Below are 25,929 nucleotides of genomic sequence, written 5' to 3' on the forward strand. Positions count from 1 at the left end.
GAGGGAACCGGGAAGCCCGAGGGGAGACACCTGGGGGTGTAGTGGCGCGAGCCCTAGAAGAGCGAGAAGGCTGAGGAGTTTGCGGCGGGAGCAGCCAGGCAGGATCCGGCTCGCGGGGGCGGGCTGCTGGAGGTCGCGGGGTTTGCGGCGGAGAGGAGAAACGCGGGGGGGGCGCCACGAGTGGAGCGATTAGGATTCGGGGGTACTGGCGCAGGGAGGAGAGGGGGAAATGGACGAGGGTAAAGGTCGAGGGTTATCCTCGGAGGGTAGGAACTAGGGACGAGGGGGGGCGGAAGAGAGATGCCACCTCAGCCCGAACCGCAGCGGGACCCGATAGACTCCCAGCCGCGTCGGCTGCGGGCCCAGTTTATCAACATGCAGGCACCGCCCCCTCATCTGCATAAAGACGCCCGCCTCCCAGCCAAAACCTGCCGCTCATCTGCATAAGCTCCACCTTCCGGAGCTCAGCAGCTTGGGTGTTCTGTGGGCTCACAGGAACCGGAGAGCAGAACCGGGAGGGTGGTTCTACTCTCTGCACCCCGAGGCCAGTCGGCCTTCCCCCAACCTAGTGGTTTTCAATCGGGGAGCTATTTTCTCCCCTAGGGGACATTTGGCAAGATCTGGAGACATTGTTGACTGTCACGATCTGGGTGCGCGCGCGCGTGTGAGAGAAAGGCATGGAGATGTGCTACCGGCATCTAGTGAGTGGCGGCCAGAACAAAGTACACGGCAGCACCCCCCCCCCCCCCCCCCCCACACACACACCCCAAGATATTATCCAGCCCCAAACGTCAATAGTGCCGCTGTTGAGAAACCCGTGGACAAAGCCTCTTTGCTGGCTCAGGGGATGTGAACACCCTGGTTCACGCCTTCACGAGAGAGGCAGGCCCCGATCGAACAATGAAACTAACACACTCAGGTCGCAGAGGGTGATAAAAAGTTTATTCTGTACTTCTCCCAGCATCAGGTAGGGGATAAAACTGGAGAGAGGGCCTGGTTTGGAGGTGTAGAGACTCCAGTAGGCTTCCTTCCTGTGATGGGAAAGGCACCATGGAGGGCTTTTTAGGCTGTCCCCCTGGGAGGGCTGCCGAGGGGCCTGATGGGGATGGAGGAGCTGGGGCCGTGGGGCTGCCAGTAGGGGCCCTCAAGTGAAACAAAGGGCCCCAGACAGACAGGGATTCTTCTGAGGGGTGAGGTAGAGTGCTTCCTTCAGCCAGCCCGGGCGGAGAAGAAGGGCAGAGAGCGGACGTAGGAGTCCAGTCGGGAGCGGAAGAGCTCACTTTGCACAGTTTGGCCCAGCGGGCACAGGGGATTCTTCACCACCAGCTCCACGTACAGCTGTGGAGGGGGAGGGTGTTAGAGCCAGGCTTTGAACACTTCTTGTTTTCAACCCCAAACCTACTATAACCTCAAGGGTGTGTGAATGCACAGCGATCAAGGGCTGGAAGGCAAACCCTCCTTGGGGAGAAACTGGTGGTGGGAGTGTATAAGGGTCCCAAGAAGTCTGACTTCAATAGAGATACAATACAGTGGGATTAGGGCAGGGAAGCTGAAGGAGTCTTGGGGCTCTAAGTGGCCATGGCTGTTGAAGCTTTGGCGGAAGGGTCCGAGGGGCTGGCACTGACCGCACTGTAGATGTGGTGCAACACATCTCGGATGGGTCCCACGCCCAAGTCAGTGTTCATGACAACCTTGATCCCAGTGGGCGTCTCGTAGTAATGGAGTTTGTAACGGCTAGTCTGGAAGGCCAGGAAGCCGTCCTTCCTGCAGAGATGAGGAGGATGTTAAGGAATAGAAGCGAAATCTCTCCCAAAGAGATTCTTCTGATCTCCTCTAGATTGACTCCCTCTTCTCTAAACATGTCGTTTGTAGGAGCCTGGTTGACTAAAGACACCTCCCATCTTCACCCCTCAATTTAGCCCCGTTGCCCAACCTCTGTACCTTCAGATCTTCCCCACCGCCGCTCCTGCCAGCTCCTGCACTCTCGCCCCGGACTCAGCCTCTCTCTGTGTCTCCTTACCCTCTCTGGGGGCCAAAGCCTCTTCCACTCCAGAAAGTCTCCCCCACCCCCAAATTCCCTCCCTCCCTCAACAACCCCTCTGACTACGCGTACATGTCTAGCGGGGACATCTTGCTGACAAACGAGCGGATAGAGAAGAGCATCCCGTACATCAGCTTGTACTCCTGGAGGGAGAGGGGCAGAGTTAGCTCTCGGTTTTTAAAGGAGCCAGGGTTGGGATGGGAAGGAGCCAGGGTTTGGAGAGAAGAAGCTCGACTGGGACAATGTGCATTTGGAGATGTGAGGTCACCCGGGTTGCGCGGGGCCCTCTCGTCACCTCCTCCTTGGGGATCCCCGCTTGCTTCTTGCGGTGCCACTCGCTGTAATGCAGACACACTCCATTCCGGTCAAACAGGTACAGGTTGTGGACAGTCATCTGCAGGGCAGAGAATGTGAGCCTCACTCCGGGACCGCCCACACCCCGTAGGCTCCAGTTCTTAGCCCGGGATCCCTCCAACCAGACGGGGACCCCTCCCCCGAACTCACCGGAACTTCTCCGAGTGCCCGTCACTCGATACTTCCGGTTTCCGCGGAGCCCCGCCCCACCGGGTCTACACGCTCTAGCGGCAGAGAAATAACCCCGCCCCTATACCTCTCTAAACCAATCCGTGGTGGTCGGATACGCGCACGCGCGTCCAGGCTCTCCGGCTCCAGAAGCTGTGAGAGCGGTTGAAAACAAGGTGTCCTGGGCTGGTGACGTCATCGAGGCGAGCGAGGCGGGGCTGCGGACGGTGGGCGGGAGGCTGTCAACGGTTTTAATTGTAGGGAAGGGCGCGAGAAGTGGGTTGTCTTGGTGTTGCCGAACTGGGGCTTAAGGGAGGGGGCAGTCCCTTGTCCCCACCTTTGCCGACTGCGTGGCCGAGGACTGGAGGTGTGGAGAGTAGTTGGAACGGGGTGGTCGGGGTAGGGGATCTCAGGCTAGGCTTGAGCGCGGCGTACTTTTTAGGGACGTCTGAGGGCGTGACCGAGTGTTCACCAAGTTTCTTTGGGGATAGTAGGGAGGGAGGGATTCTAGGGACCTTGCTATGGCTTTCTTGACAGGAGGGATCGGAGGGGATATACTAGAGAGTTGACCCTGGGTAGAGCGAGTGCAGTGGGAGGAGAGGGGAGGTGGGGAGCATGAGGTTCCTGCCCCTCTGAGACCACAGCCAGCTGAGGGGCAAATAAGGCAGCTGGACGGAAATTAGGCCTCTGTTGGATTGGGGTCCGTTTCAGTTTGCACGTTCTGGGTGTGAAAACTTAAGAGCTCAATTGACCAGTGATAGCCTGTGCCAGAAGTCGATCTGCAGCTTTCAGTGCTCCAGAGGAACTGCAGCAGGTCTGTCCCCACCCTCTCCTTGCTGCACCCTCCTTTTCCACTGTTACCAGGAGCTGTGGAAAGAAATCCTTTTGCCCTCTCCCATGGCCTCTGGAACCGTTGGAAACCTTTCCTCTAACCAGAAAGGCTCCATACCCTCATTCAACAAGAATCCTTCACTTGGAGTCTTCCTCCTTTCTCCCAAATCTTCCTTCTCGGGGTACTTTCCCCCTGGGCTCTCCTAAAGCAGAACCAGGAGTTCCCAGCTCTGCTGTCTCCAGTTGTCTCTTCCCTGTACTCATGGCAACATCAGCTACCAGCCCCAGTTCACCTCTCCGGGCCAAGGATCTCCTGAGTGATTCATCAGAAGCCCCTGGGCTGAACCAAGCATCCTCTGAGGTGACCTCCCAGCTGTATACTTCTTTGCACCTCAGTCGTCAGGCAGAGAGCACAGCCCGAGCCCAGCTGTTTTTGCCCGCCACCTTCCCACCTCCTCCTGAGGTGTTAGATGGCTTGGCCCAAGAACTGAGTCACAGCTTGTCGGTTGGATTGGAGAACAACTTGGAGAAGAAGGTGAGGGAGGTGTGTCTTGGAAACCTCTAGGGCTTGGGATCAGGGGTGGTAAAAAAAAAATAGCTTTACTGAGACTTGAACTCCTATTGTTGGATTCCAAATTCCTTTTAACTACACAGTCAGTCATGCTTGTTCCTGGGAACAAATGTTTATGAGGGAGGCAGTGGCCTGGGCCACCATAATTTGGGAAGTTGTGAAACTACTAGCTCTTTTTTTTTTTTTTTTTTCCTTCAGAGACACCTGTGGGATAGGTTGCTGTGCTTTAACTGGGATGTGGGTGCTGGGAGTGAGGATAACATTTCTTCATCCCAAGAGGGAACTAGGACTTAAGGAAAATATGCTGAGATCCAGCTCAAAACTCTCTTGATCATATGGTTCAAAATTTGGCATGTAAATCATTAAAACATAGTTTAATCAGTTATACATGTTATAGATAGATAGTGTCAGACAGAGCAGGTATCATAACCAATCTGCAGACTGGTTAGGCCGCCCAGAGTTTGAAAAACTGATAGCCATGGACTACAGAGTCTTTAGACAGGATATTTGCTCTCTAGTTGGCAAGAATCCTCACTACTCTTGTCTTAAGGTGCCCAATTAATTCATTTACATTACCTGTCTGGCTTCTGTAGACATTTGAGTTTCTTACTAGGTCAGTCCTATTTTTCTTGTTTTCCCAGATGTGAGAGTAAAAATTCTTGGGCCTTAGGGGCTACTGGATGCCATCTACCCTGACAGTAGGTAGATTATGGATTATTGCGTCTGATTTCCATGTTGCTTTTTCTAGGATGGTTCCAAGCATATCTTTGAGATGGAAAGTGTTCGGGGTCAACTCCAGAGCATGCTCCAAACCTCACGAGATATGGCCTATCGTGAGTGAACCCCTTCCCTATAAAGGAAAACCTAGATTTAAGGGGTGGGAAAAAGTGGAGGAAGGAAGCAGGGTGTGTGGGGGGTGGCGACCTCGACCTCGGAGATAAGAGATTTCTGGAGGAAAGGTTCCCGTTCTTTGGGAGAGGGCAGGAGGAGTGGCTGAAGTAGAAAGGAAGGACCTCTTCTTCAAGTGGTCCCTGTTCCTGTCCTTACCTGACCCTGGCTGTGGGCCTCTCTGGCTGCCCACAGAGGATCCCGCTACTCCAGGTGCCGGCTCAGAGAGACGGGAAGAGGACTCCTTTGACAGTGACAGCACGGCCACCTTACTTAAGTGAGTTTTCCTTGGGGTTCTCGCAGCTGACTTCCTTTCTTTCTTGGAAAGCCAAGTGTTCTAGTGCTTAGTTCTCCCTTTACTGCTTTTGTGTCTCTTAAGGACCTAAGATGCTTGTCACTTAGCTTTCAGTTTTCATCCTTTCTCTCCTTTCTTCTATCCCCTTTCCTCCTTTGGGAACATGGGCATCTGCTGCTTAGTACCTGGCTCTCTCCCAGCTTCTAGTCCTTCTTCCTCCAGAAGAGCTAGCTTGTTTCTGCTGAGACTTGTACTGCAGGGAGTGTGGAATAGAGGATGGAGCACTATAGAGTGAATCACAGAACCTGCGTGCTATCTATGGCTCTATCACTTATCTACCTAGCTTTGCAACTTTGGGCAAGTCTCCCGCCCTGAGTTTCAGTTTCCTCATTTGTAAAATGTCACAGTTGGGCTAGTGGATCTCAAAAGCTTTCCCAACCCTAATATTCTCTACCTGATTTGCTCAGCACCCGGCCCCTGCACGACTTATCTCCATCTAGCTCAGCCCAAGCCCTGGAGGAGTTGTTTCCCTGCTACACCAGCCTTCGGTCAGGGCCCCCACTCAATCCCCCGGATTTTCAGGGGCTGAGAGATGCACTGGATTCAGAGCATACCCGTCGCAAGGTGAGATATAAAGGCTTCCTTTTGACAGCAGCAAAGATTAGAAAAGGGGCTGAAGGTTAAGGGCCTGCAGGCTGGGACTTTGCTCAAATGGCTCTGCTGGAAGGCAGGCCTTCTTTGACCATCCTAGCTAGGATGGCACACCTTCCCTCCAGGTATTATTCCCTCAGATCATTCTGTTATTTCCTTCATGTAGTTTATCAAAGTCTGATATATCTTGTTTGTTTTCCCCCTCTAAAGCCTAAGCTCCATGCAGGTCACAGGTTATTTTGTTCAGCACTTTCTTCCTAAAGCATAGATTATACCGAACACATAGAAATACCCTGTGCATGTTTGGTGAATGAACAACAAACTTTGTTGGCTTGTGCAAAGCTACCAGTGATGTAATGAGCTTTGTTTCTGTGAGCCTCAGCCTATCCGAAGCGGGCAGAGAGAGGGACAAGGCAGAGGAAGAGTCAGAATTGTTGGTTGTGTTGTCATTTTTGGAACCTTCTCTTCCTCCATTTTAAATTGCCTGGCCATGAATGAAAGGCTTTCCCCTTTATCCTTGCCATGTTGAATCGTTGTGTCCAATATGCTTCTTAGGGCAGGAGTAACTTCTCACTCTTTGCAGCATGGGCTGCTGCACCCCTGCCAAAAGGTTCATGGAAATTTTTCCCAGGAGATCTGGAAACGGGAAGAGGCTGGAAACTAAGCCCCTGCTTCCTGAGGTGGTAGAGGAAGGTGTTGGAGGTCTTAGGCTCCAGGATTGCTGATTCTCCTTCCCCAAACCTGTTCTGTTCTTGGGACCCAGGCTCCCTGTCCCAGCCCATTTCCCCTGTAGAGGAGCTGGAAAGTTCGGAGCTTTGGTCAGACTAAGGATGGCAACATCCAGACTCCTCATCCTTCTTCCCAGCATTGTGAGCGCCACATTCAGAGCCTGCAGACCCGCGTGCTAGAGCTTCAGCAACAGTTAGCTGTGGCCGTGACTGCCGACCGCAAGAAAGATATCATGATTGAACAACTGGACAAGGTGCCAGGGTAGTGGAACGCGGGTGGGTCTCTCCATGGGGGGCACCAAGGAATAGTAAATAGGGGGAGGCCAACCAACATTTCTTTGTTCATGTTAGGAGCTGGGGTAAGTGGTGGGTTAACTGACCACTGGGAGAAGGTGGCTGTTGACCCTGCTCCTGTGGGCAGAAAGAGGGCAAAAAAATTATTTGAAATTCTATCTGACTTTCCTGAGACCCTGGCCCGCGTGGTGGAGGGCTGGAACCGGCATGAAGCTGAGCGGACAGAGGTGCTTCGGGGACTCCAGGAGGAGCGCCAGGCAGCTGAACTCACTAGAAGCAAGCAGCAGGAGGTGTGCAACCTGGGTCATGGGGCTTTAGAACGTAGGTCAGCGACGGCTGGATGGGAGAGGGTAGAAGCAGCTCTGGAGTCAGGGTTCCTGACAGATTGACCTCAATCTTGCCATAGCAGGCCTGACAGTTCTCCTCGCTTCCTCTCCCTTCAGTGTTTCTGCTGTCAAACTTGCATAGTTGATGTCTTCTCAGCTTTCCTCACGCCATGTGGTCTTCTCTCTGGCCCCCAAGTCATTTAGTTAACTCTTGCTTTTAGAGTTTATGTTGTTAATGATTTTCGAAGTACAGGGATTCCCCTCAGTTCCTCCGTCCTGTGTTCCTCTCTCCTTGAAAGACAGTAACCCGCCTGGAACAAAGCCTTTCTGAGGCCATGGAGGCCCTGAATCGTGAGCAGGAAGGTGCCAGACTGCAGCAACGGGAAAGGGAGACACTGGTGAGAATGCTTCCTGGGTTAATTCCAGTAGAGGCTGTTAATTACTTCTAGAGGGTTACAGGCTTTTGATGGATTGTGGGAGTTCATAATTTGAGTTGCACCAGGGCAAAGTGTGTTCTTTAAAACACAAGTTCTGGGGGCTTCCCTGGCGGTCTAATGGTTGAGACCCTGTGCTTCCACTGCAGGGGGCACAGGTTCAATCCCTCCTCAGGGAACTAAGATCCCACATGCCTCGGTGGCATGGCCAAATAGATAAATAAATACATACATAAAAGAAGATTTTTAAAAAAAACAAAAGCACTAGTTCTGCTAGATACTCTACAGAAAGTAAGCTCTGCCACCAAGTAAGTGTTAGAGACTCAGCAAATTGTATCTTCATTAAAATCATTTGGATGATTTTTGTTTGTTTGTTTTGTTTTGTTTGTTCTTTTGTGTTTTTTTTGCGGTACGTGGGCATCTTACTGTTGTGGCCTCTCCCGTTGCGGAGCACAGGCTCCGGACGCGCAGGCTCAGCGGCCGTGGCTCACGGGCCCGGCCTCTCCGCGGCATGTGGGATCTTCCTGGACCGGGGCATGAACCCGTGTCCCCTGCATGGGCAGGCGGACGCTCAGCCATTGCGCCACCAGGGAAGCCCTGGATAATTATTTTAAAATACAGATTTCTGACCCTTTCCCAGAGGTTTTGATATATGGGGGGTTGGGGAGCCTAAATATTTTCAGAAATTTCCTAGGTGATTTCGTTCAGCCAGGTTTGAGAACCCTGGTCTATGGCAGACCAGAAAAGGTATGGGATGAGACTTACTTAAGTTTTTAATTGCTGAAATGATAAGATTACCCATATGAATTAGTAGCCAGGTTTAGAATTTCTTGCATGCATGACACATGCTTGCTACATGCATTCTGGTACTTATATTCCTAACAGGCTACATCCAAGAGCACTGATGGTGGCTTCTGGTTGGCTAGTACATATTCGTAGGCTGGATTTTCTAGTCTTTGTGGAATTTCTTTTGATGACGATGGTGATAGCTGTTGTATATTGAGTACTTACTACATGCCAGACACTGTGCTAAATTCTTTACATACGCTTTTAACTTTAATCCTCACGAGGTAGACTGTAATATGCCCACTTTACAGATAAGGATGTGTGCCTCAGAACACAAAGTAAATGCAGAGCTGGAATTCAAACTGAGATTTGAACCCAAATCTACCTAACTCTGGAGCAGAAGCTCTTATTTACCATATAATCTTGTGGGCTTGTTAACTATGGTATTTTAACGGATATAATCCTCAGCAGGCACATTGTATGGGGGTAAGGGGGCAGATTGCTGGTCTCTTGAGGGCATGCTAAGGATCTTGGTTTTCTCCTGGGGCTATAGGAAGAGGAAAGGCAAGCTCTGACCCTGAGCTTGGAGCTGGAACAGCAGCGGTGCCGGGCCCTGCAGGAAGAACGGGATGTGGCTCGGGCTGGGCAACTCAGTGAGCATCAACAGTTGGAGACACTTCAGGTGGCCCTAGAAGAAGAACGGCAGACCTGGGCCCAGAAGGAGCATCAGCTTAAGGAATGCTACCAGGCACTGCAGGAGGAGAGCCAGGCTCAGTTGGAAAGGGAGAAGGTAAAAGTGGCACTTGGGGAATGGGGGAACAGATGAAGGACAAAATAATTGAATGAGACGGATGTCAGAAAACGCGAGGTAGTGGACTGGGATGGAGAGTGAAGAACTATATGTGGGAGAGAAGATTGAGAGTGTAGGGCCTGCAGGAAGGGGTGGGGGCATCAAATACATGGAAGGTTGAAGAGTGAGATTCAACAGAGATGAGGAAATAGGTCACATATGAGGAGAGAGGAAGCTTGGTTTTTAGGGTACGGGAGGATGAATTGGGGAATAGAGGTAACCGGGAGACAGGCAATGAGGTACAAACTTAAGTTTGATTTCTTTTTCTTTTGGGAACACCCAGAGGGAGGCCCAGGCAGCCCGGGAGGCCCAGCAGCAGCTGGCATTGGTGCAGTCTGAGGTGCGGCGGTTGGAAGGAGAGCTGGACACAGCTCGGAGAGAGAGAGACGCCTTGCAGCTGGAGATGAGCCTGGTGCAGGTCAGGAGGCAGAGGTTCTTGAGGAGAGTTCCTGGTGAGAAGACGTAGGTCTGAGGCAGAGTGACTTTCAGGAGTCAGGCAAACACTGCCATTTCTAACTAGAATTTTGACCTTTATGGGCCTCTGTTTTTATGCATAAAATGTGTGCTAAGGGCACATTAATGAGTTTCTGAGAGACTTTTTTCCTTATTATAATGGTTGACTTAAGGAGACACCCAGTTTCTGGGTTAGTGAGGCCAGTGTTTGAGAGAACACACTTTTACTTTTCACCTGGCCCATCGAGTTGGAGGGCTGACCACATGGAAACTAATTTATCATGGAGGACCAAGGGTGAAGACATTAGTAAAAACTTCAGTAGCAACTTATACGCTGCTGTACCCCCTGAACTGATGCTAGCTGTGCGTGTCTATGTGGGCATTCAGTATGTAAGCTCTGTGCTGGCATAGTCCTAACACAATAGCCCCGGTCAACAAGGAGCTCACCAGATAGATGGGGAGTTTGTCTAGCACACACATTTTCGAAGGAGTATGATAAACAAGAATTTAGAGTAAGGAGAACTACTCTTTACTCAGACGTCATCTTCCTAGTGAGTTCTTCCCCAACCACACTGAGTAAAATCTGCAACCCCTGACAATCCCTGTTTCCTTCCCTGTTTAATTTTTCTCCTACTATACTACATAATATACCTTTTTATTTATTTTACTTAGTATTTAATTTTTTTAAATTGAAGTATAGTTGACTTACAATATTATATTCGTTTCAGGTGTACAGCACAGTGATTTGATATTTTTATATATGTTACAAAGTGATTATCATGATAAGTCTAGTTACCATTTATCACCATTCGAAGTTATTACAATATCATTGAATATTCCCTATGCTGTGCATTATATCCCTGTGACTTATTTATTTTATAGGTGGAGGTTTGTACCTCTCGATCCCCTTCACCAATTTCACCCATTTCCCCACTCCACCTCCCCCATAGTGTATCTTGTTTATTTTCTGTAAGGTGCACGAGGGCAATGATTTTTGTCTATTTACTGTTAAATCCCAGAGTAGCGCCTGGCTTTAGTGTTGTTCATGTCCTCCATTTCGTTATTGTTCCATCGATTATTAAAAGTGGGGTATTGGGGCTTCCCTGATGGCGCAGTGGTTGAGAGTCCACCTGCCGATGCAGGGGACATGGGTTCATGCCCCGGTCCGGGAAGATCCCACATGCCGCGGAGCGGCTAGGCCCATGAGCCATGGCCACTGAGCCTGCGCGTCCGGAGCCTGTGCTCCGCAACGGGAGAGGCCACAACAGTGAGAGGCCCACGTACCACACACACACACACACACACACACAAAAAGTGGGGTATTGAAGTCTCCAGCTGTGGTTGTAGAACTGTCTGTTTTCTCCCTTCAATTCTGTCATTTTTTTCCTTCATATATTTTGGGGCTCTATTAGGTGCACATATATTTATAACTGCTATACCTTCTTAATATAACCTTTTTGCTTAAAATCTATTTTGTCTGATACTAATATAGCCCCCACCCCATTTTTTGTTTACTATTTGCATGGACTGTCTTTTTTCATCCTTTTACTTTCAACCTTTTTGTGTCTTTGTAAAGTGAGTCTCTGGTGGACAATGTATAGGTGCATCATGTTTTTTTTTTAATCCATTATGTCAATTCCTGCCTATTAATTGGAACATTTAATCCGTTTACATTTAAAGTAATTATTGATAAGGAAGGACTTCTGCCATTTAGCTGTTTGGTTTTTTATGTCTTAAATGTTTTTGTTCCTCAGTTCCTCCATTACTGCCTTTTTTTTTTTTTTTGATAGTTTGTTGATATTTTTGTAGTATACTGTTATCTTTTCCTCTTTCCTTTTTTGTATATTTTTTAAGTTATTTTCTGAATGGTTACCTTGGGATTACAATTAACATCTTAAAGTAATAATAACCTAGTTTGGATAATACCTACTTTAGTTTCAGTAGCGTATACTCTGTTCCTATATGTCTCTGTCCCTCCGCCTTCATATAGTTATTGTTACAGATGTGTAATTATTGTTTTATGCCTTTGCCTTTTAAATCATATTGGAAAAAAGGAGTTACAAACCAAAAGTACAATAATATAGGTTTATATTTGCCTATGTAGCAACCTTTATCAGTTGCTTCATATGGCTTTATTTCTTCATATGGCCTCAAGTTACTGTCTAATTTCATTTCATTTCAGCCTGAAGGACTCCCTTTAGAATTTCTTGTAGGTCAGGTCCACTAGTAATGATCACCCTTAGCTTTTATCCATCAGGGAATGTTTTAATTTCTCCTTCATCGTTGAAGGATTTTCCTCACATTCCCCTCGCCCTCCCCATATAGAATTCTTAGTTGACAGTCGTTTTTCTTTAAAACATGTTGGGACTTCCCTGGTGGCGCAGTGGTTAAGAATCCGCCTGCCAACGCAGAGGACACGGGTCCGAGCCCTGGTTCGGGAAGATCCCACATGCTGCGGAGCAACTAAGCCCGTGCGCCACAACTACTGAGCCTGTGCTCTAGAGCCTGTGAGCCACAACTTCTGAGCCCACATGCCCCAACTACTGAAGCCCATGCGTCTAGAGCCCATGCTCCGCAACAAGAGAAGCCACCGCAATGAGAGGCCCGTGCACGGCAACGAAGAGTAACCCCCACTCGCCACAACTAGAGAAAGCCCGTGCGCAGCAACGAAGACCCAATGCAGCCCAAAATAAATAAATTTTAAAAAAAACAAAAAACAAAAACAAAAAAACATGTCATTCCACTACCTTCTGGCCTCCATGATTTCTTAGGAGAAATCAGCTATTAATCTTATTGAAGCTCCCTGGTAAGTGACAAATTGCTTCTCTCTTGTTGCTTTCAAGATTCCCTCTTTGGCTTTTGATAGTGTGACAATAATGTGTCAGTGTGGATATCTTTGAGTTTATCCTGCTTAGAGATTGTTGAGTTTCTGGAATGTGTGGATTTATGAATTTTATCAAATTTGGGAAGCTTTTGGCCATTATTTCTTCAGATATTTTTTCTCTCTTTCTCTTGACTTCCCTAGTGCATATGTTGGTATGTTTGATGATGTCCCACAGGTCCCCAGGTTTTATTCATTTTTCTTCATTTTTTTTTTTTCTTTCCACTCATCTGACGGGATAATTTCAGTTGCTTATCTTCAAGTTCATTGATCCTTTCTTCTGCCTGCTGACATCTGCCATTGAGCCCCTGTAGTGATTTTTTTTTAAAATAGATTTTAGGGCTTCCCTGGTGGCGCCGTGGTTGGGAGTCTGCCTGCCAATGCAGGGGACGCGGGTTTGCGCCCTGGTCTGGGAAGATCCCACATGCCGCGGAGCAACTGGGCCCGTGAGCCATGGCCGCTGAGCCTGCGCGTCTGGAGCCTGTGCGCCACAACAAGAGAGGCCGCAATAGTGAGAGGCCCACGCACTGCAATGAAGAGTGACTGCCGCTTGCCACAACTAGAGAAAGCCCTCGCACAGAAATGAAGACCCAACACAGCCATAAATAAATTAATTAATTAATAAAAAAAAAAAGTTAAAATAGATTTTGTTTTTTAGAGCAGTTTCAGATTCACAGCAAAACTGAGTGGAAGGTACAGAGATTTCCCATATACTTCCTAACTGCAGCCCCCCACAGCTTCCCCTATTAGCAGCATCTCCCACCAGAGTAGTACATTTGTTACAGTTGACACATCATTATCACCTAGAGTCCATAGTTTACATTAAGGTTCACTCTTGCTGTTGTACATTATATGAGTTTGGACAAACTTATAATGACAGGTATCCACCTTTATAGTATCATACTTAGTTTCACTGTTCATCGCTTCCTCCCTTTAACCCCTGGCAACCACTGATCTTTTTACTTTCTCCATAGTTTTGTCTTTTCTGGAATGTAATATAGTTGGAATCATATAGTATGTAGCCTTTTCAGATTGGCTTCTTTCACTTAGTGATATGATTTTTTTCCATGTCTTTTCATGGTTTGATAGCTCACTTCTTTTTAGTGGTAAATAATATTCCATTGTCAGTTTATCTTTTCACCTACACATCTTTGTTGCTTGTAAGTGTTGGCAGTTTTGTTGGGTTTTTTTTAAATGTTTATTTATTTATTTATTTGGCTGTGCCAGGTTTTAATTGCGGCACGTGGGATCTTCGTTGCCACCTGCAGGATCTTTAGTTGCAGCATGTGGGATCTTTTAGTTGCGGCATGCAAACTCTGAATTGCGGCATGTGGGGTCTAGTTCCCTGCAGGGATCGAACCAGGGCCGCCTGCATTGGGAGTGCAGAGTCTTAGCCACTGGACCACCAGGGAAGTCCCAGTGTTGGCAGTTATGAGTAAAACTTCTGTAAACATTCATGTGCAAGTTTTTTGTGTGAACTCCTTTGGGTAAATACCAAGGAGTGTGGTTGCTGGGTCATATGGTAAGGGCGCGTTTAGTTTTGTAAGAAACCACTATAGTGTCTTCCAAAGCGAGTGTACCATTTTGCATTCCCATCAGCAATGAATGAGCGTTTCTGTTGTTCCACATCCTCACCAACATTTGGCATGCCAGTGTTCTGGATTTTGGCCATTCTAGTAGATGTATAGTGGTATCTAGTGAATTTTTCATATCATCAGTTGTACTTTTCAGCTCCAGAATTTCTATTTGGTTCCTATTTATAATTTCAATCTCTTTAAATCTCTTTATTGACACCCCCTATTTGTTCATACTTTGTTCTGATTTCCTTTAGTTTATTGTCTAAATAGCTCATTGAGCATATTTAAGACTGTTGATTTTACGTCTTTGACTAGTAATCCCAATGTCTGGGCTTCCACAGGAAGAGTTCCTGTTACATTCTCTTTTTCCTTTGAATGAGTCATATTTTCAAGATTTTTTTTTTTGGTATGTTTTGTAATCTTTTGTTGAGAGCTGTATATTTTGAGTATTATAATGTAGTAACTCTGGAAATCACATTTTCTCCCTCCTCAGGGATTTCTTTTGACAGCTGCAGCCATCTATTTGTATAGTGACTTTTCCAAATGGTTTTTGCAAATGGTATTTCTTGGGTGTGGTAATTGACATTTCTGTTCCATTATCTCTGTGATTAGCCTGTGATCTAACAGATTTTCTTAAATGTCTGGACTCCCTCCTGCCAAAAAAGTGTACATGTCTCTTTATTTATTTGTTTGTTTATTTATTTATTTTTAAGATTTCTTTTTTTTTTTTTTTTTAATCTACCGTACTTGCTAGCCCGGCTAGGCTCCCATTTTTCCTTTACTTTGACCTAGTAATTCCATACTGTTTCATTACCTCTTTGATACTTTTTAGGAAGAGATATACATGTATATACATATATTTTAAAATATCTTATTCAACTTGTTTTTGTTCAGCACAACAGTTACTCTGAATAACAATCTGCCAGTACTAGATATATGATCTACTCCCTCTCTTCTTATACTTTGAAATAATTTGTAAGGTTGGATTTAATATGTATTTCTTGAATACTTCGTATTTGACTTGATTTTGCTTCTTGAATGTTTCTAGAAATATTTAGGGGGACTTCCCTGGAGGTCCAGTGGTTAAGACTTCGCCTTCCAATGCAGGGGGTGCAGGTTCAATCCCTGGTCAGGGAACTAAGATCCCACATGCCTCATGGCCCAAAACATAAAACAGAAGCAACATTGTAACAAATTCAATAAAGACTTTAAGAATGGTCCACATTAAAAAAAAGAAAAGAAAAGAAAAGCAATCCTTTTAAAAAAAAAAAAAGAAAGAAATATTTAGGCTCTCTATTTCTTCTTGAATTATTTTTGGTGTTCTCTTATCTATATATATCTATTCAGTCTAAATTTTCTAATCTATTGACTTACAGTTGTTCATAATTTTATCTTAATGTCCCTGGCATCTTTTCTACTTTTTCATTCCAGATATTGTTCATTTCTGTCATCATCTCTTTTTGAAACCATCTTACTCATGATTTAATTAAATATATTTTCAGAAAATTACCTTTTGGCTTTGTTGATTTTTTTTCCATTTTATTAACGTCTGTACCTTATTTCATTTCTTATATTTTCTTTGATTTTATTCTGTTCTTCTTTTTAAAATCTTCTTAAGATGAATGCTTGCTTCTTCTAAGTTCCTCCATAAGTACTAATTTAAGTGCATCCTACAACTTGTCCCATGTGATATTTGCCTTATTGTTTGGTTCTGAATAATATTCATTTAAAAATAATATTTATTTATTTGGTTGTGCCAGGTCTTAGTTGTGGCAGGCGGGCTCCTTAGTTGTGGCATGCATGTGGAATCTAGTTCCCTGAGCAGGGATCCAACCCAGGCCCCAGGCCCCCTGCACTGGGAGCGAGTGCGCCACCACTGCGCCACCAGGGAAGACCCCTGAATAATATTCTTTTTTTATATGATTACTTTCTGATCTCCTGGGTTATTTCCAAACATATAGGGTTTTCTAATTATCTTTTTGTTATTGATTTATAGCTTAAATATTTGTGATTAGAGAGCATGGGCTTTTAAAAAATTACTTATATGTACGTTCCACCCAACTTTTTGTGTTGAAATATTTCTGTCTTGAATGTTGCTTGAATAGTAAGTATAATGAATACACTTAGATTCATCAGTTGACATCTTGCTACATTTGTCTGTTGTCTGTCTGCACCTCTCTCTCTCTCTGCCCCTTCCCACCCCGCTTCCTCTCTTTTCTTGTCCCCACCCCCATCATTGGAGAGTTTCTTGTGGATATCCTGAGAGAATATACTATTTTTATTATTTAAATTCTTTGAAAATTGTTGAGACTTATCCCTTAATATATGGTCGAGTTTTCTAAATATTTCATGTGTGCTTAAAAACATGTGTTTTATAGTTGTTTGGTGAAGTTTTATATGTCTATTTTTATATGTGTCTAGTTTGTTAACTATGCTGTTGAAGTCATTATATCCCTTTTTATTTTTTTTTCTATTAAAAATCTCCCTGAGTGTGGATTTGTCTGTTTCTCCTGTAGTCTGTCAATTTTTGCTTTATACATTTTGAGGCTCTGTTATGATTAGATACATATAATTTTTTAAATTGCTATATCTTTCCTGGTAAATTGAGTGTTTTATCCTTATGAGATGACTCTATCTCTTACAAGGCTTTTTGCCTTAGAGTCTAATCTTGCCTAATATTAATAGATCTATATTGGTCTTTAAAAAAAATAAGGGTTTCCCTGAGAAATATTTTTCTAACTTTTTTACTTTCAACCTTTATATATTTGCCTTTTGGCTGGAGCATTAAACTCATTTAATTTAATTAGTTTATTCATAGCTGAATCCATGTCTTAACTTTATATCTTATTTTGTTCTGCTTATTCAGTGTTTATTTTCCTCTCCTTTCTTGTCATCTTTTAGATTCATTATTTTTTCCTCATTTCATGTTTGTTTGTTTGTTTTTGTCAGCTAGTTGTTTTTTTTTTTTTTGCAGTACGCGGGCCTCTCACTGTTGTGGCCTTTCCCGTTTCGGAGCCCAGGCTCCCGGCCGCCCCGCGGCATGTGGGATCTTCCCGGACCGGGGCACGAACCCGTGTTCCCTGCGTCGGCAGGCGGACTCTCAACCACTGCGCCACCAGGGAAGCCCTGTCAGTTAGTTTTAAAGTCAAACTCAGTTTCTGTCTAAATTCTCAAAGTTAACTTATCAGAGGTAAATATCAAACACAGAGAAAGGAGTCGTCAATTCTACATGGATGGGTCAAGGTAGTCTCCCCAAAGAACTCTAAAAAATATTTTTAAGATGTAAAAGTTATCTGTAATACAAGTTCAAATATTACAGAAGTAAACGGTTGCCTTCCCTTCCCGCATCACTTTGTGTCCTTTTAGAACCTTTTCATATGGGTTTCTAGGCTGGTGCTTTAAAAAAATGTATATGCATTCGCTGCAACTTGTTGTTTTTACCTCATAATATATCTTAGACATCTTTCCATGTCAATACATATAGATGTATGTTATTTTTAAGAATTAAGATGTATAGATGTTATTTTTAAGAATTATATAATATTGCTATAAATGGATGAATCATAGTTTATTTAAGCATTTTCCTTTTGACGAGAAATTTACACTGATGTCAGTTTTTTTCATTATTAAAAATAGTGCTGCAGGGAATTCCCTGGTGGTCCAGTGGTTAGGACTCTGTGCTTCCATTGCATGGGGCATGGGTTCGATCCCTGGTTGGGGAGCTAAGATCCCGCAAGCCACACGTTGCTGCCAAAAAAAAAAAAAAAAATAGTGCTGCAGTGAACATCATTGTACATAAATCTTTGGTACCCCTTCTGTAGGATAGATTCTTTAAAGTGGAATTGCTGGCTCAAATGGAGTATATATTAAGTTTTTTCATTAAAAAAATTTAAGGTAGTGATTATTTTATAATGTATAAAAATATTGAATCACTATGTTGTACACGTGAAACTAAAAAAAAAAGAATTTAGGTAACAAGGCATCTAGAGTAGTCAAAATCATGGAAACAGAAACAGTGGTGATGTTAGGGGCTGGGGAGGGAGAAATGGGGAGTTGTTGTTCAGTGAATATAGAGTTTCAGGTTGTTTTTTTTTGTTTTGTTTTGTTTTATTTGTTTATTTTTTGGCTGTGTTAGGTCTTCGTTGCTACACACAGGCTTTCTCTAGCGGGTCCTACTCTTTGTTGCAGTGTGTGGGCTTCTCATCGTGGTGGCTTCTCTTGTTGCGGAGCATGGACTCTAGGCGTGTGGGCTTCAGTAGTTGTGTCTCGCAGGCTCTAGAGTGCAGGCTCAGTAGTTGTGGTGCACAGGCTTAGTTGCTCCGCAGCATGTGGGATCTTCCCAGACCAGGGCTCGAACTCATGTCCCCTGCATTGGCAGGCGTGTTCTTAACCACTGTGCCACCAGGGAAGCCCTAGAGTTGCAGTTTTACAAGATGAAACATTTCTACAGATCTGTACAACAACATGAATATAGTTAATACTACCTAACCGTACACTTAAAAATGGTTAAGAAGGTAAGTTTGTATTATGAGTTTCTTACCACAATTTTTTTAAATTAAAAAAAAGAATTTAGGTAACTGTAAGGAGTTTGGTATGATTGGAACCTATTTGGGAGAGCTGAGATAGATGATGGGATCATAAAGGGCCCTATAAGCCAGTTTCAGCAGCCAGAACTTTATTCCTTAGACAGTAGGGACATTTGAAGGATTTCAAACAAGGAAACAAATTGAGCGTCTTTGTGCTTTAGAATATTCACTCAGGCACAAAGCAGAGGATCCACTAGGGCTGGAATGAGAGAGGGTGGAGGGTAGAATAGAGGCAGGGAGATCAGTTAGACTTGAAGTAATCTTGAATTAACGTAGTAGTGAGCAGAAGGGTAAATTAGAGAGCTGTTAGTATTGAATAGAATGAAATGACCAGTGGGAGGGGCAAAGATGTGGGAGGAGTCAAGAATAACTCCAGGTTTCAAATAGGTTGGGTGTTTCAGTGGAGAGTGGTGCCATTAACTAAGGCAAGAAATATAATAGGAAAAGGTTTGAGGGTAGAAAAACAAATGAGCTCAATTTTGGATGTGTTCTATTTGAGGCATATACAGTAGGTTTCTGGGTATATGGGCTTAAAGCTTAGAAGAAAGGTCCAGGCTAAAGAGAGAGATTTAGAATTTTAAGGTATAAACGGTAGCAAAAAACATGGCCTAAATGCTAGACATTTGCTCTACACAGGTAAAAGCATCAGTGACCCAGAATGGTAGCATGTGGTCAAAAAGAAAACTGAAGACAGAACTCAAGGAAGCATTGTGCCTTGATGGGCAGTTGGAGGAGGAGCAGTATTAGCTGAGACTGAAGAGCAGTTGGGTGGAATGAGATCGCGTGGCTGGTGGTATCACAGGAGTGAAGGGGAAAATGGTTTTAGAAGGAAAAACTGATGTAGGCGGCAGGTGTTGCAGTGAGATGACGTAAGATAAAGACTGAGAAATGACCACTGCGGGATTTAGAAATTAAGTTCTTTGCCATGAAGGACTATGAGTGGAAGTCAGATTTCAGTGAGTTGAGGAAGGATTATGAGGTGAGAAAATAGAGACAATGATTCTGCTTTAGGAGGAGGGAACACAGACAGTTTTTGAAAGCTCCCTGGGTTTTAGGTGGTACACCAGGAATATTGCACGTGTCACCTCAGACACGTGTAACACATTTGATTGTTCTACCTAACTTTTCTTTTGTCCAAAAAAAAAGATATTTCTATTGTCCAAAGTCATTTTTACTTTTGTGTACATATAAGGTGTGCGCACCTCATGGTTTAATAAGGAAAGGAAACCTCTTTCACCCCTTGTGGCAAAATTCTTGTTTCTTTATCTCTTAGGCATATGAGGTAACGTTGGTACGTGGATTTTTTGGTCTACCTTATATCCTCCATCCTCTTCTAAGCCCAGATAGAACCGATCTGACAATGACCCTGCCTTCCCTTACTCCCAGGCCCGGTTTGAAAGCCAGCGGATCCAGATGGAGTCGGAGCTGGCCATGCAGCTGGAGCAGCGGGTGACAGAGAGGCTGGCGCAGGCTCAGGAGAGCAGCCTGCGTCAAGCAGCCTCCCTGAGGGAGCATCACAGGTACGTGGAGCTCACTGGCTGCTACCTCTCCCCAGCCGCAGCAGGTGGTGTCGGGGCCCGGTCCAGACCCTCTCAGATCTCTTTACCATCTTCCAACACACTGGCTGCTGTCAGTCTCTTGGTGGGAGAGCTGCCTTCAAGGTTCACAGGGAGAGCCAGCGTGCTTGGGGATTTTCCATTGTCACCCCATAGGAGGTAGCACTTAACCAATAACTGATGGCCACAGGAATGTACGTTTCCAGCTCCCTTGCCCCTGGTGGGCACAGTGGTGAGCTTCGACCTGCAACATTTTCAGAGCCGCCCTGGAGGATTGAGCCTCCTCCCCACCTCAGCCCTAGTCCCCTACCAGTTTTTTTCTAGAAATGCTTCTTAAATGAACCACTTTCCCATAAATCCTCATCTCAGTCTCTGCTTCTGGGGAGCCCATCCTAAGATACCAGCTGTCCTCTTTCCTGAATGCGCCTGTGCCACGGCTGGGCTGGCTGGCTCTCTCTCACGTGCACGCGTTCTGGCTTTTTCTTATTTGATTAGTTCTTCTGTCTCAAGATTCAGTCCTCTTTTCTCACCTGTGTCCTCCCAGGAAGCAGCTGCAGGAGCTAAATGGACAGCACCAGCAGGAGTTGTCCACTCAGTTGGCTCAGTTCAAGGTGGAAATGGCAGAACGGGAGGAGAGGCAGCAGCAGGTGGCCCAGGACTATGAGCTCAGGTGCCGGCCCCTGGTCTCGCTGTTAGGCCGCGGTCCCAGAGGGAGTGGTGAAGGGCCGCTTCCTCTGTAGCCCTGGCCTCTCCCGCACTGGCCCCAGCGCCTTTCACAATTTCACATGTTCCATATTCCCTTCTGGCTCTTCCTATTCTCCGAGTCCCTGCTTTTGTAAAGGGCCGACATCGCCTCTCGCGTCTTGCCTTCAGACTGGCCCGGGAGCAGGCGCGAGCGCGGGAGCTGCAGAGTGGGAGGCAGCGGCTGCAGGAGCAGCGGGCGGAGCTGCTGGAGCGGCTGCAGGCCATGCTGCAGGCCCACTGGGAGGAGGCAAGCCACCTGCTCAGCACTGCCGCCCTGCCGCCTAGTCCCCCGGTATGCTGCGCAGAATTGTGTTTCAACCCCTTCTTTGGAAATCTAGCTCCCTCCCAAGGGCGGTCCATAGTTCACCCCAATGTTGGCATCTCCTACCTCCTTCTTTTAATTATTAAATGTTTATTATTAGCTAAAATCTTTTTTGGAATAGATGATGACATGCACATGGTAAAAAAAAAAAAAAATCCATACTGTTCAAAAAGATATACGGTGAAAAGTAATCTCCATCCCATCCCTGCACCTCAGTCTCCCGGTTCCTCCCCCCAGGAGCAGCAGCTGTTACTGGTGTCTCGAGTGCTGCCCCCAAACAGTAGCCTTCTGTACACAGTTTTGTGACTTTTTACTTAACCAAGTGCTTATTGGTGGACGTTAAAGTTGTTTCCTATATTTTGCTTCTACAAACAGTGCTGCAAAAAATATCATTAATATATGTCTTCGTGCAAGTATATCTATAAAATTTCTAGAAATGGAATTGTAAGTTCAAAAATAAGCATTTTAAAATTTGATAGTAATTTGATAAATGTTCCCCAACCTCCTTTTAAGGACGTTCTACTAATTTGTAATCTTATTAAAAAGTGTCTGTGCCATGTCTCATCTCTTTAAATGCACCCTCTCTTGTGCCCAGGTTCCTCCTGCCGGCCCCTCCAGCCCTGGGCCACAGGAACCGGAGAAGGGGGAGAGGAGCATCTGGACTGTGCCCTCCGTGGCAGTGGCCCTAAAGCCCGTATTGCAGCAGAGCCGGGAAGCACAGGAAGAGCCGCCTGGGGTGCTGCCACCTGTTCTCTGCAGCCCCTCCCCAGATCTTAGCCTCCTGCTGGGCCCCACTTTCCAGAGCCAGCATTCCTTCCAGCCCCTGGAGCCAAAGCCGGATCTCACTTCATCCTCAGGTGACTGGGGACAGGAATCACTGGGGTTCTCCTTACCCACACGGATTGGCTCCCTCTTAACCTAGCTTCCTTTCTGTCTGGGACTTAAGCATTTCGTTTCCCAGATGACTTAGTGTCCATAAATTGCAAGGAGCAGAAATCCACTCCAGTTTGTTCAAATAAAGGGAGTGAGGCTCATGGAAATGTGATGTATCTGTGCTTAATGAGAACCGGGGTTGGTTCAGCGGCGCTGCCAGAAGCTGGGCAGCTGTTCCTCGTCTCTTGGGGCCTGCGTGGGCTCTGGACTCTGCCTCCCCGGCATCTGCTCCTTCCTCTTGGTCGACCAGCCCTCTCTCTCCCTCAGGTTCTTGCTCTCACAAGTTTGGTTTGCACGTGAGTTGAGCAGCCATGACACTGACTCCAGAAAGACTCTAGACAACCTTACAGAGACATTGGTGCCTCTGTTTCTTAGGTCCAGTTTAAAGAGAGGCGATCTGATGAGTTGGTAACCGTCCCTTGGATCGGCTGACCTTGAGTGGTGGCCACGCCTGGTTCAGTCAGCTGTGACTTGTGGGGATGACGGTGCTCTGTGTGGTGTAAATGTGACAACCCAGGCAGAATTAAGAATGAGGGCATGTTCTGGTGAAGGAGCCGGAACATGTCTGTTGATCTTAAACCATTCTGTGCTGCGGTGGTATTTATTTATTCAGCAGCCTAGTACCATAGCTTTCCCCTTCTGTCTACACTTCTGTCTTAGAATTCAGCTGTACCGACTCTCAGTTGCCTTCAGTTCTTCCCTCTCCAGCTGTTTTCCACCGTGACCAGCTTCTCCTGGCTGTGCTGCCCCTGTTATATTTAATAGGCCCCTTCCTTCCTGGCCTGTGGTGAGCTGATTTGTGGAGAAACCCCTCCCCTACAGCACACGCCCCTGTTTCACTTTACAGCTGAGGCCTTCTCTGCAGCTGGGACCTTCCATCCCGATCACAGGGCAGAGCGGCCATTCCCTGAGGAAGATCCAGGGTCCGACAGGGATGGCTTCCTGAAGCAAGGGCTGCCGCCCCCTTCCCAGCTGCAGGGCCTCAAGCATTTTTTGCACCAGGTAAGAGGGCCCACCCGTCCCACCTTGTTTTCTCCTCTCCCTCCTCATTTTCTCTTTCTACTCTGGGAGACTAGGATTCTGACTTCATCCGCCTTTTAGGACTAAGACTTCGTCCCAGCTTCTGCCTCTCCCAGTTGCAGTAGTTCCTTCTGGAACTTAGGTGACCAGCCCCAGCTCTTACCTCCCCAGTTGCTGCTTCCCGCAGACACTGAGGTCTCTTTCTTCAGGGGTCCTCAGGGGACCTTACTGTCTTGTCCCCACAGCTGCTGGAGACAGCGCCCCAGAGCAACGAGAACCCCCCCAACGACCTGCTGCCCCCTAAGTCTGGTGAGCACCACCTCTGAAGAAGGTTGGGGCCAGGCCTGGAGGAGGTGGGAGATCTGGTTCCCAGGCATATGGGTCTTTAGGAGCTGGCAAAAGTGACGAAGCCCCACGGAGGCTAAGGTGGCAGGATTCCTTGGATTTTGCCCCATTTCCTGATTTGAATCTCTTTCCTTTGCTAGGTCCTCTGACTGCCCCATCTTGGGAGGAAGCCCCTCAGGCGCCACGCCTCCCACCCCCGGTCCATAAAACTAAAGTGCCCTTAGCCATGGCGTCCAGTCTTTTCCGGGTCCATGATCTTCCCTCGGCCCATTCACAGAGCGGCGGTTCCACCGATGGCTGCCCAGAGAGAGGTAAGCAGGTCATGGTTTACCGGCAGATAAAACGGGTAGGTCTCGAGTGTGGAGCTGGTACTTGGAACTGAAGACCTGTCTGGACTCCGAGAGCTGGGATAGGGTTGGGGGAGGGCCTAGGATGATGACCATTACTGATGTGTCTCTCAGGTGGAGATGGGCTCGCACCCTCGAGGCAGCTGATGGAGGTGTCTCAGCTGTTACGACTGTACCAAGCTCGGGGCTGGGGGGCACTGCCTGCCGAGGATCTGCTGCTTTACCTGAAGAGGCTGGAACACAGCGGGTACCAGCCTGGGAGGGAAGGGTGGAGGGACTAGGTGGATGGAATCTGGATTGTGGGCAGGAAGAGTGGAGTGTGCGCATCGTCCTTTGAGTAGCAGCTTCCGTCCTTTTCTGGGGAAGAAGTGAGGGTGAGATGTAGATCGGAGTCTCCTCCAGCTCTCACTCCTCCGCACCTGTCTTTTGTCTCTACTTTTCTGTTTGTCTGTTTTTTGTTTTTTTTTTCACTTCTTAAAAAAAAAAATCTCTTCTCCATGTTTTTCTACCTTAGTTTTTTCCTCTTTACCCTGAAGCTCAGAACTGAGAGTCCTGGGATTGTGACAATCTAGTATAACTCAGTATTTGGTTCCACCAGTGTTTCCTCCTGTTTGATCCCGGCCCGGGTCTGTCTTGTTTGTTCTTATTCTTAAGAGACAGAAATGGGGAGTAGTTCTTCCACCCCGTGTGGGGAGAATCGGGGGAACAGCTGCCCATCCTCATCCCTTGATTTGTATGGCAGGACTGACAGCCGAGGGGATAATGCCCCCAGAAGGAACACAGACTCCCGCTTGGGTGACATGCCCCGGAAAGAGGTGAGGGAAGGTTGGGCGGGGGCGAGGGGCTGGGGGCTCTCACTGGCTCGTCCCTCGCCCTCTGCACACCCGCCAGCTGGCTCTGTCCTCTGTCGCCCAACCCCTCCGATCCTGGGTCCCGTTTTCTGTAGCGTGGCCCTTCCCCTTTGCTGACACACGATGCCGTTCCTCAGTGGCAGGGGGGCGGTTGAGAGGACGCGACACTGACTTTTTTTTCTCCTTTCCCTCAACTCTCAGATCCCCTCCCAGGCTCTGCCTCGCCGCCTCGCTACAGCCCCTAAGACTGAAAGACCTCCAGCTCGGAAGAAGAGTGGGCAGCCGGCCCCTGGCAGCGTGAGGAGTCGGGGGGGGATCTGGAGATAAGTCCCTGGCCTTTCTCTTCTTTGGTCTCTCATTTTTATTATTATTATTTTAATAAATCTCGGTAGTCTGTATTAGAGTTTCTGACTCATAGGAATTTGGAAAATGGAGGATTTATAGGAAACCACTTTGTGAAGAAACCTCATTGTTCTATTTGAGTATGGGTTTTTTTGTTTTTTGGGGTTTTTTTTGAGTATGTTTTTTTATATGTTTCTATTTTATATTCTGTGGAAAAAGACACGAGTGCTTTGAAAGAAAACAGTCTGTGGCTAAGTTTCAGAAGCATTAGTGAGCTAAAGCCCGGTGTTGCAAGAGTAAAACCCACAGAGTGATTAGCTCTGGTCAGTAGTGGAATTATGGATGATTCTTATTTTCTTCTTTATACATTTCTGTATTTTCCAGCTGTTCTAAAACAAGTATATATTACTTAATAATCAGAAAAACACTTTCAATAAAAGAATAATTTATTGTATAGAGAGTTCCAGTAAAAATTTGATTTTTGGGGAGACAGTTTTGTGTTTAAGGAGCAGATAATTTAATTCTTTCAGTTGGCGCTAGTAGGTTTCTGATGGACAGATTCTGCTCCAGCCAGGCCACATGTTATGGCTGTAATCATCACTCTTATGGCTTTGAAACGTGTATAAAAGACTAGAATGCTGGCAAGGAAAAACAGCCATGATTGTGAAAACTTTCATCCTAATACTCACCAAAATGAACAAAGAGAAACAATATTAGAGAAGAAAATGACAATAGTGTGAAAGACCCCAACTTCG

General features: G+C 46.5%; 2 protein-coding genes across 2 annotated transcripts; one reads left to right on the top strand and one right to left on the bottom strand.

The window, feature by feature from the left end:
- Positions 1–920: 920 nt before the first annotated feature.
- TRAPPC1 (trafficking protein particle complex subunit 1) lies at positions 921–2,603 on the bottom strand. The gene is made up of 5 exons (XM_007457803.1): positions 2,546–2,603; positions 2,337–2,435; positions 2,114–2,184; positions 1,626–1,764; positions 921–1,338 (listed from the first exon to the last, which is right to left on the bottom strand). The coding sequence occupies exons 2-5, from the start codon at positions 2,433–2,435 to the stop codon at positions 1,210–1,212; spliced, it is 438 nt and encodes a 145-aa protein (XP_007457865.1). The 5' UTR covers positions 2,546–2,603; the 3' UTR covers positions 921–1,209.
- Positions 2,604–3,656: 1,053 nt separating this feature from the next.
- CNTROB (centrobin, centriole duplication and spindle assembly protein) lies at positions 3,657–25,159 on the top strand. Its single transcript, XM_007457804.1, has 19 exons — positions 3,657–3,929; positions 4,714–4,798; positions 5,049–5,130; positions 5,616–5,772; positions 6,665–6,781; positions 6,995–7,111; positions 7,447–7,545; positions 8,921–9,163; positions 9,501–9,635; positions 20,101–20,234; positions 20,815–20,940; positions 21,144–21,306; positions 21,932–22,193; positions 23,117–23,271; positions 23,535–23,598; positions 23,775–23,945; positions 24,096–24,228; positions 24,724–24,796; positions 25,034–25,159. The coding sequence occupies exons 1-19, from the start codon at positions 3,657–3,659 to the stop codon at positions 25,157–25,159; spliced, it is 2,715 nt and encodes a 904-aa protein (XP_007457866.1).
- Positions 25,160–25,929: the final 770 nt, after the last annotated feature.

This window comes from Lipotes vexillifer, unplaced genomic scaffold (assembly GCF_000442215.2).
Source record: "Lipotes vexillifer unplaced genomic scaffold, Lipotes_vexillifer_v1.1 scaffold611, whole genome shotgun sequence".
Taxonomy (NCBI): Eukaryota; Metazoa; Chordata; class Mammalia; order Artiodactyla; family Lipotidae; genus Lipotes; species Lipotes vexillifer.

Coding starts and splice junctions, on each gene's coding strand:
- TRAPPC1 (XM_007457803.1), bottom strand. CDS start 2,435: ATGACTGTCCACAACCTGTACCTGTTTGACCGGAATGGAGTGTGTCTG. Junction 1,765..2,113: donor AAGATGTCCCCGCTAGACAT/GTACGCGTAGTC, acceptor TCATCTCTGCAG/GAAGGACGGCTTCCTGGCCT. Junction 1,339..1,625: donor TGCACCACATCTACAGTGCG/GTCAGTGCCAGC, acceptor CCCCCTCCACAG/CTGTACGTGGAGCTGGTGGT.
- CNTROB (XM_007457804.1), top strand. CDS start 3,657: ATGGCAACATCAGCTACCAGCCCCAGTTCACCTCTCCGGGCCAAGGAT. Junction 4,799..5,048: donor CTCACGAGATATGGCCTATC/GTGAGTGAACCC, acceptor GGCTGCCCACAG/AGGATCCCGCTACTCCAGGT. Junction 5,131..5,615: donor AGCACGGCCACCTTACTTAA/GTGAGTTTTCCT, acceptor TGATTTGCTCAG/CACCCGGCCCCTGCACGACT.